Source organism: Triturus cristatus, chromosome 3_1 (assembly GCF_964204655.1).
Source record: "Triturus cristatus chromosome 3_1, aTriCri1.1, whole genome shotgun sequence".
Classification (NCBI taxonomy): domain Eukaryota; kingdom Metazoa; phylum Chordata; class Amphibia; order Caudata; family Salamandridae; genus Triturus; species Triturus cristatus.
In genome coordinates this window covers 804,398,326-804,412,115 of record NC_140583.1, presented here as the reverse complement: position 1 = coordinate 804,412,115, position 13,790 = coordinate 804,398,326, and the positions used below count along the sequence as shown (strand labels likewise).

Sequence of the window (13,790 nt, the reverse complement as noted above, 5' to 3'; positions counted from 1 at the left end):
TTTCTGAATAATCAGGAGTTAATCAAGTTCCTGAAGGAGAGTCAATTTGATGCTCTGTTCACCGATCCGGTTTTCCCGTGTGGGCCGATAGTGGCGGAATATTTAGCTCTACCGCCCATCTATTTAATGAGATATATTCCATGTGGTCTATATTACAAGGCAGCTCAGTGCCCAGCCCCAGCTTCGTACGTCCCAAGTATGTACACCAGCTATAGTGACCGGATGGACTTTTCACAGCGGGTGAAGAACTTGCTGATCACCCTGCCCGATATGTGGCTTTGCCATGCCTTCTACTCGCCATTTGAACGCCTGGCCTCGCAGTTTCTCCAGAGAGAGGTCACTGCCCGGCAGCTCTTTGGCCAACCCACTGTCTGGTTGGTGAGACAAGACTTTGTCTTCGACTTCCCGCGTCCTGTTATGCCGAATATGATATTCATAGGAGGCATGCTCTGTTTTAGGAGAAAACCTCTGTCTCAGGTAGGTGACACGTTTAAATATCAGGTGTGTGCCGGGGTGGGGCGTGCTCCTAACCTAAGTTTTACATCCTGCAAACTTGGTAGCGCTGTACATTTTCAGAATTTTCAAATTGACCATCTCAGGTGTGAGTAACACATCTAGTCATGCTTGTTAGTATTCTGCCACTTATAGTCTTGCATTTGTAATGGGAAATACAAACTACAAGTGCCAGCACGGGTGGATTGAGCAATGCATCAAAATGGAGATCTTCGGAGGGACTGGCCTCTGTGATAAGCCTTGGGGCCCCGCTTGTGCTGGTTTAGGGGCGAATTCACTGTATTATGTCACTAGCATTCCTCAAGGTGTAAAGACGTGCTTCCAAAGCTGCTTTTAGTGGGACACCTTATGCATTGTAGTTTGTACCTCCAATTTACCATGAAAATCAGTTCCGACTCTACACAAGCACAGCTCATGTCCACACAGTGTGCAGGGCTGCACAAGAGACACCTAGCCAGGGTCACTGGAGGAACATGTCATGAGCCCCCTTTGGGAGTTCTTGCCAGGGACACTGTAGCTGTGCTCATTTGCGTCACCGCAGAAAATCACCAGCTGTAAAATAATTACTGTCAATGTTACCATTTTTTCTTCTTTTCTCTTAATGAGAATACTATTCCACTTGAAAACTCTTGCTTTCCGCAAAAATTAGGCTATTGCATGTATTTTCCCTCACTTAATGTGCCAGTTAAGGTGTAGACAATGTAAGATAGGCTTGCAAATACTTGTGAACACCCACAAAGTTAAATATTTGCGAACATTGACACCCTTTGCCTTGGTCACCCCATGGGGACATTCACTTTCCCTTTCCTAGGTTTCACCTGTGACCAAGGGACTTGTGCGCAGCCTGACGCTGTGGTTCAAATTCTGATGGCAAAATGCACATGTAAAAACATCCCTGCAGTATCTGCCAATTGCACTGTGCGAATTGGTATCATGATGGTGCAGGTCATAGTAAAAAGAGCTAGAGACCTCCAGAGAACTTTACCAGTATCCAGCACCGGTCCAGGAAGGACTGATCCACGCCAGGTTTTCACAATAATTACTACGTAAATGAGTTCCACTTAGATTCATCATACCTTGACGGCCAGGCAAGGGAAGATTTAAAGACTTGTAGCGCTTTCCCTTTGGAGCCATGCTCCAGCAACCATTGGCATCGACTCTGGGGCTGGTGGGTTCCCATTGTGGTCATGCTGGTAGGACCGTTCTGACACTGGCATTACCCAGCGAGCTTCAAAGAGGGTCACTGCTTTCTGAGCGGGATTGTCTGCCATCAGCCAGTGATTCACTTGGCCTTATTCTAGTCTCGACCTTGAGCAATGTGGGCTGGACATGTTATTCAAGGCTGATTTTGCTTTCCAGTCTTGCCCTGCCTTGGGGTTGTTTGAATTGGCTCAATGCAAAGGTGTTACCACAGGATAATGGTAAAATCAGGAGAAAAAAAGACCGTAGCATTGTGCGATGTGCATCACGCAACTGGTACATCTGCAAACTATGATTATCTTTAGAATAATGCATCTTTCCTCTTTTTCCCTACATGCTCTGCCTTAATGGAAAAAGGAAGGGTTGTTTTCACCCGAACACCATCAAAATTCATACCTTCTAGACCCTGATTATGAGCTATTTGGAATTCTGTGTGGATGTAAACTCACAAATCACGTACACTTGTTTGTTAATGAGACACAGCAATCAAACACAATCGTGGAGGTATATTTATCCAAGCTTAAGCTCAGAGACACAAGAAGCTATTTGCTGTCATATGTACTCTACCAGATGCAGCTGGCACATGGTTCACATACTGTTTGAACTCCATTGACATGCATTGAAATAGCTGAGTCAGACATGTGTTCATAAATAAATAATGGGTGTTAAGCTGAAGCCAAATACTAACAGGAATCTTATCAGAGCATAAATACATTCTCACCGGGCTGGGCACAGGTGATGTTTACACATCTGCTGTTTGTCGTCCGTTCTTATCTACTTCTTGTCTACCTGACCCTTCAATTCTTGAAGATAAGGGGGAAGGTCACAAGAATAAATAGGTCATGGACTTCTACCCTCCTTGGCCTGTGTGCAAAAGCCAGGGTTTGTACAGTTGCAGGGTTCATGAAATGTCACTGAAATACAACATGGAGAAGAATAGTTGATCAGTGTCATATTTATGCTCCACCACGTAGATTCCGTGATATCAGAATTCCCTAGATCGGCCTGAATCTCCGCATCTAATTTCCTTAGGAAAAGGGAATAACTGCGGAGCCTGACTCACTGGGTGATATTCCGCATGGTATACCCTATCGAGCGGGTTTTAAGATACACATTTACCACCTACTCTGAGGTGGATGGGGGCCTGGAATAAGGGTCCATGCTGTAGTGTGCACTTTTCCCTAAGCAATTTTCCTGGCCGGATTTTCAAGTGGGTAGACTCATGTCCAGAGTCCCTACACCCAAAAGATCTGGGTGTTGCAACTGCAGACCTTATACACTTGTGCAGAGTGGCATTACGTTCGGGAAATAATCACATTGTTGTGCAGGACTCTCTCTGGTGTTTGTGAAGTATTCCTAATTTTCTTGCCCTCTGTTCAGCATTCTCAGTAATGGAAAACTGTAACTTTTCAACCCTTTTTTAAACCTCTTGAAGAATGTTTAACTTTTCCCAAAATATTCCAAGACTGGAGTTAATATAGTAAATTAGCCTCTTGGACTAATTTGGGGAAAGTTGAATGTTTCCCAGGTATTTCAGGGCTGGAGGTCGAGTAGTAAATTTGCCTTTCCAGTGTGGACAAAACCCTCTGCCGCCCTGAGGGCACACATGGGGAGGCGCTGCTTTCCTTGTCACTCTAACATACTCTATCTCCAGTTATACGCGCACTCCGCTTCTGGCACTCCCTCGCCTGTGCTGCCTCCAAATCCCATATACCTTTAAAACATCTACTGGCAGTATTAAGCGCTATAGAATGCTTCAGACCAACATCACAGCCTCTTTTGTCCGGACAGTGTCTATTGTCCACTGCTTTTAGTGCCGACCAAATCATTTTTTGATGTTTTGTTTGTTGAGTGTTTCCGGTGCTGGCCACTGGCACTTAATCATCAATTCCGGTGCTTTTCATGAGCACCAGTTAAGGGCACATTAATTCATGGCATGGGAGTCATTGAAGCTGAAAGTCAGGTGATCTTTATCCAACATTTGCCTTGGATTAAGGGTGGGATTCCTCCATGGACATCTGTGCGGTTCAGTTTTGTGCAGGCAGTCAAGGGAAACGGAAAGATGAGCTCTGGGGAGTGGGGATTCTAGTTGAGGAGTAATCCAAGTGAAACCCACCCATTAACCATTGCTTATCACTTCTATACAGGTCACAGTAAATGCACATTTGTTCACAAGTATCTAATGATCCCCTCTTCTTTCTTCTGCAGGAATTTGAAACGTTGGTGAATGACTCTGGTGAGCACGGCGTAGTGGTCTTCTCGCTGGGGTCCATGGTGTCTGAAATCCCAATGAAGAAAGCGATGGCCATCGCTGAGGCTTTGGGGACAGTTCCTCAGACGGTGAGTAAGAAACCCACCCAACACCCTCGCCGCATTCAAGGGCACATGTGTACTTAGCAGGGTTCTGTGATCTCTGATCAGCCTGAAAAGGTCTAAGTTGAAGGCAATGAGAAGTGGATGCACCATCCACAGAGATCCTTGTGCAATCTGCAGGCACAGGTCTGAATCCTCACTTAGAGGTTGGTGAAACGAGTTCCATTGAGCCCTTATTTCTTCATTGTGGTTTAAACACTGCCAATGTTTGAGGGCCTCCATGGACTCTGGCAGCAGCAGTGCTCCAACCTCAGTAGGCCCCAGATATTTGGCCACCGACGAGAACCCTCTGCCATTGAAACATAGGACCAAAGAGACGAGCAAGGCTCTGGCAGAAGCCTCGCTATCCTAGTCCTGATATGGTGGTGTGTAATAGCCTCCTTCTAGAACCAGGAGCCACTGGAGAGGAGCAGAGGGTGCATCAAGTGAAATAAGGTTCAGTTAGGACTGTGTTACCCCTGAACATGCCCTTCCCTTATCTTATGTCCCAGCTGGGCATCCATTATTAACGCAGAACTGCAAGTAGCTCTTTGTAATGAGAAAACCAGAACTCGATGCGCTGCTCACGCCTGCCCTAGGGCTATTGAGAGCTCCCTAAGCCGCTTTTGCATCGCGCTTTTCATTTAAAAGGTCACACTCCAGAAGAACTTGATTATGGTGCCTGTTTTTAATCGTCAGTTGAGACTGGCATGCAACTAGCTATGTATAGCATGAATTTGTGTGAAATTCCACATAATGAGAAGGATTTCATTTTGCATGTCAAATGTGGTATTCCTAAATTTTTTTCCCTCGAGCTGCTCCCTGTGGGCAGCACTTGTCGGCAATTCAAAATTGTAACGTTTAAACATTTTAAAAAAATTCTTCTGGAGTTTTTATCTCTCCAAGATATTCCAAGACTGTAGTTAAAAAAGTAAACAAGTCTTGTGCACTACTTTGGAGGAAGGTTCACTTTCTCCAACATGTAGAACTCACGTTGGAAATAGGGTGAACACATTTATAGGGGCTCCTTCACAAAGGTAAGAGCATCTTAGAGGTGAAAATAGTGGGATTTCCACGGGTCAAGTCTTGTGGAATTTTAGCATATCTCTTAACTCACCTGCCTTTTGCGGGTGACGCCTGCTTTGGGTGATCGTGTGCCTGCCAGACCTGCCTTTTTGCACCTACTTTGCTGTTGGGTGCAGCTGGCTCCAATGACTTGTGTTTTATACATCGCTTTAGGCTCTCTAAATAACAGATATTATTGTAGCCCTTTAGCCCACTGCAGAGGGCCATATCGGTTGAGGCCATATTGGTTGTTAAAAGCCCTGAGCCAGAGTCATAGGCCCAAGCCACAAACAAGGGCCTATAATGAGGATAAGGGCGTTTAACAACTAGTATAGCCCATGGAACAGGGCTTGAAGGCAATTGGAGCATTCCACCTACTGAGGGTAGAATGTTCTAAATTAAAAGGGAACAAACAGAAAAACAAACATTGGAATGTTGGAGCAGATTATTGGCCCTAATCATTAGCCCTGAGCCACTTCAGTGGAGCTCCCAACATCTCACTGTTTGAATATTTTTTTATTTAGGATACACATTTTATTCCCTCCGGGGGCAATAGAGGCTGAACAGACAGGCGCAGTCGGTTTAGGTAAGAGCAGTGGGGTGGGTGGGGGGAGTCGACAGACGACGGAATAGGGAAAATAAGCAAAAAAAAATAAAACCACTTACCTTGCGCTCGCCGTATCGCCGAGGCGAGCGCAAGGTAAGTGGTTCTATTTAATTTACCGTATTCAGTCATCTGTCACCCCCCCCCCCCCGCGGCGCCCCGCCCAACTGCTCTTACCTGAGCCAGCCACGCCTGTGAACAGACTGTGCCTGGTTTCGAGCTTGTGACCTGCTGCTTAACACTATCTTTAATAATCGAACTTTCAACTTGTTGATGTCTTCAGCATGCCCCCCGTGGTGTTTCAGCCAGGAAAATGAATCAGGACAGAGCCCATGTTTAAAAAAATGCTATTTGGTTGAACGTAACATGCCCTTGATAAAATAATTATGCAGTGTGTTTTAAAAACATGGTTTTCAGGCACAATATTGTCACATATTGAATATACTTTGCCACGATCTCAGAATTTTAAATATGAGTACCTGCTCACCTGGTGAGAGGGAGGAGAGTGAATTCCAAGCCATGAACACATGCAAAAAGTAGAAAACACCCACAAACCTCCATGTTTGTAGACATCCTGAAATCGTTGCGAACTTTCCCACCATTCAAAAGGGCAGAGATGTAATATGTTTTCAGGGCAGCAAATGGAAGAGGGAAATCCCAAAACTGGTGCTTTAGAAAAAGGGGGCTGTCAACTGGGAAAACATTTCCCCATTGAAGGAAAAAAAAAACAGTACAGTTAGATTTATGCTTAAAGAAATATATCCTCTGCTACATTTCATTATGGATAAATGTGTTTGCATGAAACTGTTCAGTAACAGCTGCAGCTTTTCAAGATGATGGCGAATTTCTTTGTGAACTGACATTTTTCTAAAGTAAGGACTGCTCATAGGTCAATCCCGGGGCTACAGGAGAAGAACAATGAAGAGTTCTGTAGCAGGACCCATTACCTATAGGGCAGCCTGCAGTGGGCACCTTTGACATATTTACAAGTGTCAAAAAAATGTCAGCACTTTTTTCTCTCCAAATTGTACTACTGTTTAGTGCCAGGTGCATTCCACACATAGCAAAGGTGGGTGCGTGGGGTCAATCTGACCTTAGAAACATCCATTCTGCTGGACATGGTGTCTGTGGGGGTGCTCTCCAGCTAGACGCAGGGGACAGCACCTTCCCAACCAGGTATTGAATGTGTCACATACACATGCACCGAATTTTGATTGATGCAATGTGTTTATCAGATGCCTTCTTATATTTTAGGTTGGTGGGTGTTATACATCAAATTTGAATATTGTACGTGTAGTTTATGTATGGTGTAAAACGATTTGCATAAACTATAACAAAGCATTATTGCATGTACTGATGTAGTAGGTACACTAACGACTCTCTCTTGGTAATGTTGCTTGCACTGCATACAGTGGGGGTGTTGTCATATTGAATTATGTGTTCTGGGATGTGCTTCAGTGTCGCACTTCTTCCGGTCACTGGTGAGGGGGTCTCAGCAAGCATTGCGCTTGCCTTTTCCACTGAGGTGTATCTATCATGTCTTTAAAAAGCCACTTTCCTTTAGAGTATAATTTAAAACAGTTTCTTTACACAGATTTATATCCACTGAATGCCTGCTGCCGCAAAATATCTACCTGCTATATTCCTTGACATCTGGCATGGCCTTGAATTACTATTTCCCTCCTTTATTTTCAATGCACCTCTGCTTACCTTATATACAAGGACACTGGAATTATGTGATTGTGAGTCTCCGGTAGTTTTTGCATAGTTATAGATTTGCTGCATTTGCCACATAACCCATCTTCCACATAATCTGCATATTTTAACCCAAAGACCATTCTAGCTCAAGTTGTTCAAAAGTTACTGAGAACATAGTGACATGGGTTGATATGCATAGGAAGGCCCTTTGGAAAGGTTCCCTTTCTGTTGCTTATTGATATGTGTGGGTGTTAAAATGAGGCGCACCCAATGCACGGGCAGTGTTAAAAAGTGTAAAAATGATAAAATAATGAAGTAATACTATCATAAAATGTGCTGCATTATGCCACATAATTTACCTTTTCTTGTCACAAAATTGACTCAACCATGCCCATAATTTGTCTCTCCCCGCCACATAATTCTAGTGGCCCTGCTTATAAACCTTTATAAACTACTCTGAAATCTCAACCCTCTTCACCCTTTAAAAAAAAAAAATCATTTGCTTCTCACATGCCCCCTCTACTGATCACACATAAAATACTAATGCACCACAAAGAAGTTAATGCATGGAATGGTTTCCTTTAGCATGCAAGGTTAACCCCAGTAACCAGTGGACTGACTACTAACCTTGGGCTACTCGCCGTAAAGCGAATTAATTCTCCTTCAGATGTAATAAGAGCTATATAAATGCAATTTCAAATTTGATGGGGCGAAGTGAAAGAAAATGAATCAGGGGCCAGAACACCTAATCTGGTAAGAGTTGCCACCGGTCGGTTTTTCTACTCGCGTGACTGGTATTTTAGTGTCCCGGACAGTACAAAAATGAAGAAAATCATCCATAACTGGTATTTTTACCCTGATCAGTCTGTACTTTAAACAGTAAACGTAAGGCAAAAGCACATTAACACGATTTCTCAAGCTGCCCTAATAATCCCTGACTGATCATTAAACTAAAGAAAAGCAGAAATGCCACTTAAAAAAGGAAGTTTTTTTTTAATTTTTATATATAAAGGTTCCTCTTTATCATGTAAAACTTGAAGAATAATGGTTATTATTATTATTGCTTTTCTGTAGTTTTATGTAATGTAAAATCAGTCATTGGAGGGCATTGGAGTGATTTACATTAGCACCAGTTACATTAGAGAAGATCAAATGTGTGTTTATTTTATGCTTTGGGAGAGTAAGGGATTCTTCCCAGATTCATAGGATGCTCAGCTGCTTAGTTCCACCAAGGTGGCCTCACAGTGAGGTCTACACAAACACACCGACTCCTACTCCCCCTCTAGCCCCTCCAACCCTCTCCCCTCAACCTAGACCTGAAAGACTGTGGGACCAAGGCGACAACACCTGGCCCAGGGAGGCCTTTTCCCACTCACCCAGACAGAGGCCCTGAAAAAACAGTCCACAGGTGACCCTTTGGCGCCGGCCCATCGCCCGACTTCCCAATCCGACCCTATCAGGAGTAGCATTTCTCTTCAGTGAACGCATCAGAAGTTCCACAGGTTCAGCAACTGCATCAGGGGCTCCATTGGTCCTAGTAAGTGCAACATTGTTTGAAGAGGCCTTCTCTCTAACCTTACCTTTTCTCCACCCCACCTGTACAGGTTTTATGGCGATACACTGGCCAAGCTCCCCCAAACCTTGCAGCGAACACCAAGCTCATCAAGTGGCTGCCGCAGAATGACCTCCTAGGTAAGTGGCTTCAGCACAGTAGCACCACATGCTGAGCTGAGATAACCCAACCATGTGGCCCAACACGCAAACCAGAGACGGAGACCAGGGAGGGTCATTATACAATACATTGACCGGAAATAGACAGATGAGCCTGGGACTGGATTTAAAATCACTTCCTGTTCATGCTTTTATATGTAGAGATGCGAGGTCCATCCTACCACTGCTGGCTTGTATGGACCCCTCCAAACAAGTCACAGTTTAGCTATAGGAAACCTGATGCTCTTATCTGCTGTTTGCTGCACAAGTTTGTGCTCCTCGGATTACATCTGAAGTTGTGATGTTCGGCCCCTCAAGACACCCATTGTGCTCCGACCTCCTCGAGAGAAGCCGCTGATATGGTGTCTTTCACTTACTGACATTATTAAAGCACTGATTTATCACAAGAAGTCGACTTCAGTATCCTATGGAATGGGATGGCGAATACAGGCAGCAAATGCCCATGGACGACCATCATATTTATCATTTATGTTGAACACAGCAGAAACTAAATTTCCTCTGGAAACTAAAATAATATGGTTCATTATTAACCCACTGCATTTTTCATATAATATTAATGTTGGAAAGGGCAAAGGTCTGCTCTTCTGATTTAAAACTGTGACCTTCAGGTTTCACACTATTCTCTGAAATAATCTATCAATCTATGGTGCTATATTACATAGTTTAAATACTATACAGTATTTTGATATTACCATTAATATTTATTATCAAACTGTTCTGTTACTCAGCCTGTGTAAATTGCATGAAGCGGTTAGGATAGTCTTGGTTTTAACCAGTGCTTAATTTCAGCCGGTGGTTTCCGGTGCTCAGCCCCAGCACTTAATTATCAACACCGGCACTTATGATAGTCTGCCACAAGGTGGTGCTGTTTGACGAATTTAGAGACGAGCACAACTCCAGTTGTTTGTTAAATCAATATTCATTTAAAATGACTAATACCTGCCTTACAAGCCATTTTTAGACCTGGGAGGAGGGGGTGGGGGGGAGGGCCTAGAATCGTCTGAATTGAGTGTGATGTTTAGTAGTTGTGTTGTTACTGCCCCTGACAGCGCTGGACCAGGCAAAGGGTGGTGCATGCTGGAGTGGCCTCCTGAGAACTGCCTCGGCACTTATTTTTTCACCAAGTAAGCTCTGGTTTTAACTTGTATTACATCTAATCCTTTTCAGGGATCACAGGGATAGCTACTTTGCTTCTCAAAAGTAGTCTCTCATTTGCTACCTTCTACAACGTTTCATTGATCTATGATAATCCTATGTGTTGGGAAACCTAATCATTCTGTCCTGAGCTATCCGTGTAAGGCATAATAGGTCACTTTAATTTTAAGAAAAATTAACAAATGATAATTACTAAGCTATATGTCTCATGGCTATATGGGACCAAGAGAGTGACCGATAACCTGGCCCCCACCGCAATGGTGGTGGACTCCTGGAGAAGGCTACCAAACGGACGGGGTGGCAGGGAGTGGTGATGATAGAAACGCTGCTGGTTGGTCCCCCTGGTTGAAGTAGAGGGCCACACACAATGGGATATTATTGGCACCTCTAATCTGGGAGATGTTTGGGTGAATCAGGATATGCTAATCTTCTGAAACCTCAAATTCAGTTTGACCTGGTGGGGGCATCAGTTATTATGGTATCTCCGGGTTAGGCATCTTCTCCGGGGCTGCATTGTCCGGGAAGTGGAAGTACCGGATGAAAGTCTGCTAAAATATAGAGTTCTGTGAGTCCCGATTCACCGCCATGCCAACTCAGTTATCTATGTTACCCTCCTGGCCAACTCCATGCCTCCAAATGAAGGCACTGCGGGAGAAGTGGGAAGGGGATCTCGGGACCCTGGAAGATGACTGGTGGGTGGCCTGCAGCTATCCAAACGAGGTGGCGTTCAGGGCGGGATTCAGGCTGATCCAGCTCAAAATTCTGCACAAAGCGTACTACACCAGATCTAGCTCAGTATACATGGGTACCATCAGTACAGATAGATGCCTCGGGGGTGCACGCAGTGAAGTGAACTTGTATACACGATATGGGAATGTCCACAGATTCACTCGTTCTGGGAGGAAGTTAAACTCAGGATCTCCAGGTGTCACTGGAACTGAAGACAAAGTGGGCGATGAAGCATTGTGCTTAAGGATCTTGATGCATGTGCTTTAGGTGTCATGTGAAAGCACAGTGTCAGTTTTTATTAAAATGTCAAATGTTTGTTTTTACTATTCTGGTTCACAATGTCTGTGTTGGACATTTGCAACATGGTGTGCGAGGGCCCTCCTGCACCTAGATAATTCTCAAAGCTTTATGTGCCATGAAAATTCTTGAGAGTAACTTTCTTCCCATCCTGGTCTAAGTCATTGATTCAATCGCAAATTGTTAAAATGTTCCATTAAGAGGAGTGAAGGCATACAGGACCAAGTTGTATTGATGTTTCAAACGTGTGGCCTACTTCGATGAAAGCTGTGCTCATACATTGGCGATGCAATCTAATGAGTAACTGTTGGAACAGGATGGAGCCTCATGCCAGATTGGAGCAGTTTTAGTGCAAAGCCATTGACTTGGGGACAGAGGTGAGGAAAAACGCTCTCAGATAGCTCATGTGATGTAGTGGATCCTGTAAGCCATTAAAACAAGCATTTGCAATGCAATGGGTCTCGCATTTATGAGAGTTTGCGTTATTGCTGTTGTTAATGACACTGCCGTTTATTTGTGTTGCTTTTAAAACCGATCAATAAAAGGCATTGTCATTTACAATGCTAATAGCTTAAACTATTGCAAATGCAAGACCTATTACATTGCAAATGCGTTCGGCGCCCGTGTTATGAATTATTTGTTTTTAAACGTTAGGAGAGCGCATGCTCTGCCTGCAACAGCAGGTAGCACAAAGCTATTTGAGAAAATAGTGCTCAGAGGCTGTAATTAAAGCCTACTGAGTAGCAACACACATAACAGGGTGTCCCCATGGGAGGTTGCAAAATGAGACAAGGCGGTACTAAGGAGGGACCACTAAGCCTATCCACCAATGAACAGCCACAGTTTACAGTGGACGATGACACAAGCCAATGAAAACTGAGGGTGGAGGGGGCGGAGCTTCAAGTCCCTACCAGAATACAGCATGCCTTGCAGAGCAGCGTATACGCTGCCCAGGCTCGACCAAAAAGGGGACATTCATAAGATGGAAGATGCATATACATTCCGTTGCACCTTTCATAGTAAATAGTAGGTTTATCTCATAAGTAATACAAGAGAAGACAACCAATTTTCACATTCGTCTGTTGATAATATTTATATGATATCAATCTTTTTAAACAAATTTCACATGATCAGCCAACACATGTTTTGTCCTATAACAGTGTGCTGGCCTATTGCTTTTATAAGGCGGCAAGTGAATACAAAGGGAAAAGAGAGAAACAAATGAAGATGAGAAAAATGCATAGATTAGCCTATGACTACCATGTTCTAATTTTATGTGAGTGCTCACTAAAAAACATCAGAAAGGAAGAATAGATACTTTATATATATATATATATATATATGTCTTAGAGTTAGAGGTGCTACACACGTAATCAGACTTGTGAGGGTGAGGGAGCAGCTAGCAGAGCAGTTAAGAGACAGAAAAGATTTCATAATTACAGCTTTAGTAGAATTGTAACTTGTCGATCAGTGGGTAGGCACAGGCAAAAATAGAAGTTCCATTAAACAGGAGTAATAACGAGCATTGAAAATGCAATAGGTCTCTTCCTAGTTTAAGTTAAAGCAATTCTGTTTGTAATTAGGTGGCTTTTTAGCTTTGGTTTTATTAGTGTCTTTCAAACTTTCATGTACATAACATGCATATGTATGCATGTATGTATATGTATGCATGCATTTATATTTATATAGCTATGCAGATGTATATGTGTATATATATATATACACATACATATATATATATATATGCATATATATATATACATATATATATGTGCATATGTGTGCGCGTAGAGAGTAGTAGAGAGAGAGGTGAGAGGTGAGAGGTAAGAGGTAGAGAGTGAGTAGAGAGTGAGTAGTAGAGAGTGAGTAGTAGAGAGTGATTAGTAGAGTGAGTAGTAGAGTGAGTAGTAGAGAGTAGTAGAGAGTAGTAGAGTGAGTAGTAGAGAGTAGTAGAGAGGTGACTAGTAGAGAGTGAGTAGTAGAGAGTGAGTAGTAGAGAGTAGTAGAGATTGATTAGTAGAGAGTAGTAGAGAGTTAGTAGAGAATAGTAGAGAATGAGTAGAGAGTAGAGTAGTAGAGAGTGAGTAGTAGAGAGTGAGTAGTAGAGAGTAGTAAAGTGGTAGAGAGTGAGTAGTAGAGAGTGAGTAGTAGAGAGTAGTCGATAGTAGAGAGTAGTAGAGTGAGTAGTAGAGAGTGAGTAGAGAATAGTAGAGTGACAGTGTCTCTCACACACAGTGTCTCACACACACACAGTGTCACACACACAGTGTCTCACATACACACTTTCTGACACACAGTGTCACACACACGCATCTGCTTTTTTGCTGGTCTGTGGAGTGGATTGCCAATGTGAATTGCCCCAATGCTAACCAACTCATCAGCTTCACCTCCTGCAGAGTCCTCTACTGACTGTCTCTACCTGAGGTGTCTGCGTGTTAGTCGGCCT

General features: G+C 43.5%; 1 protein-coding gene across 10 annotated transcripts in view; it reads left to right on the top strand.

Annotated features, from left to right (window-relative positions):
• LOC146861075 (UDP-glucuronosyltransferase 1A1-like) overlaps positions 1-13,790 on the top strand; it is a 444,482-nt gene that overhangs the window by 414,267 nt on the left and 16,425 nt on the right. For all 10 annotated transcript variants that reach the window (XM_085645120.1, XM_085645118.1, XM_085645111.1 and 7 more), the window contains exons 2-3: positions 3,922-4,053; positions 9,037-9,124. In XM_085645120.1, the coding sequence (XP_085501246.1) occupies positions 3,922-4,053; positions 9,037-9,124 (220 nt within the window). The remainder of the gene's footprint in view (positions 1-3,921; positions 4,054-9,036; positions 9,125-13,790) is intronic.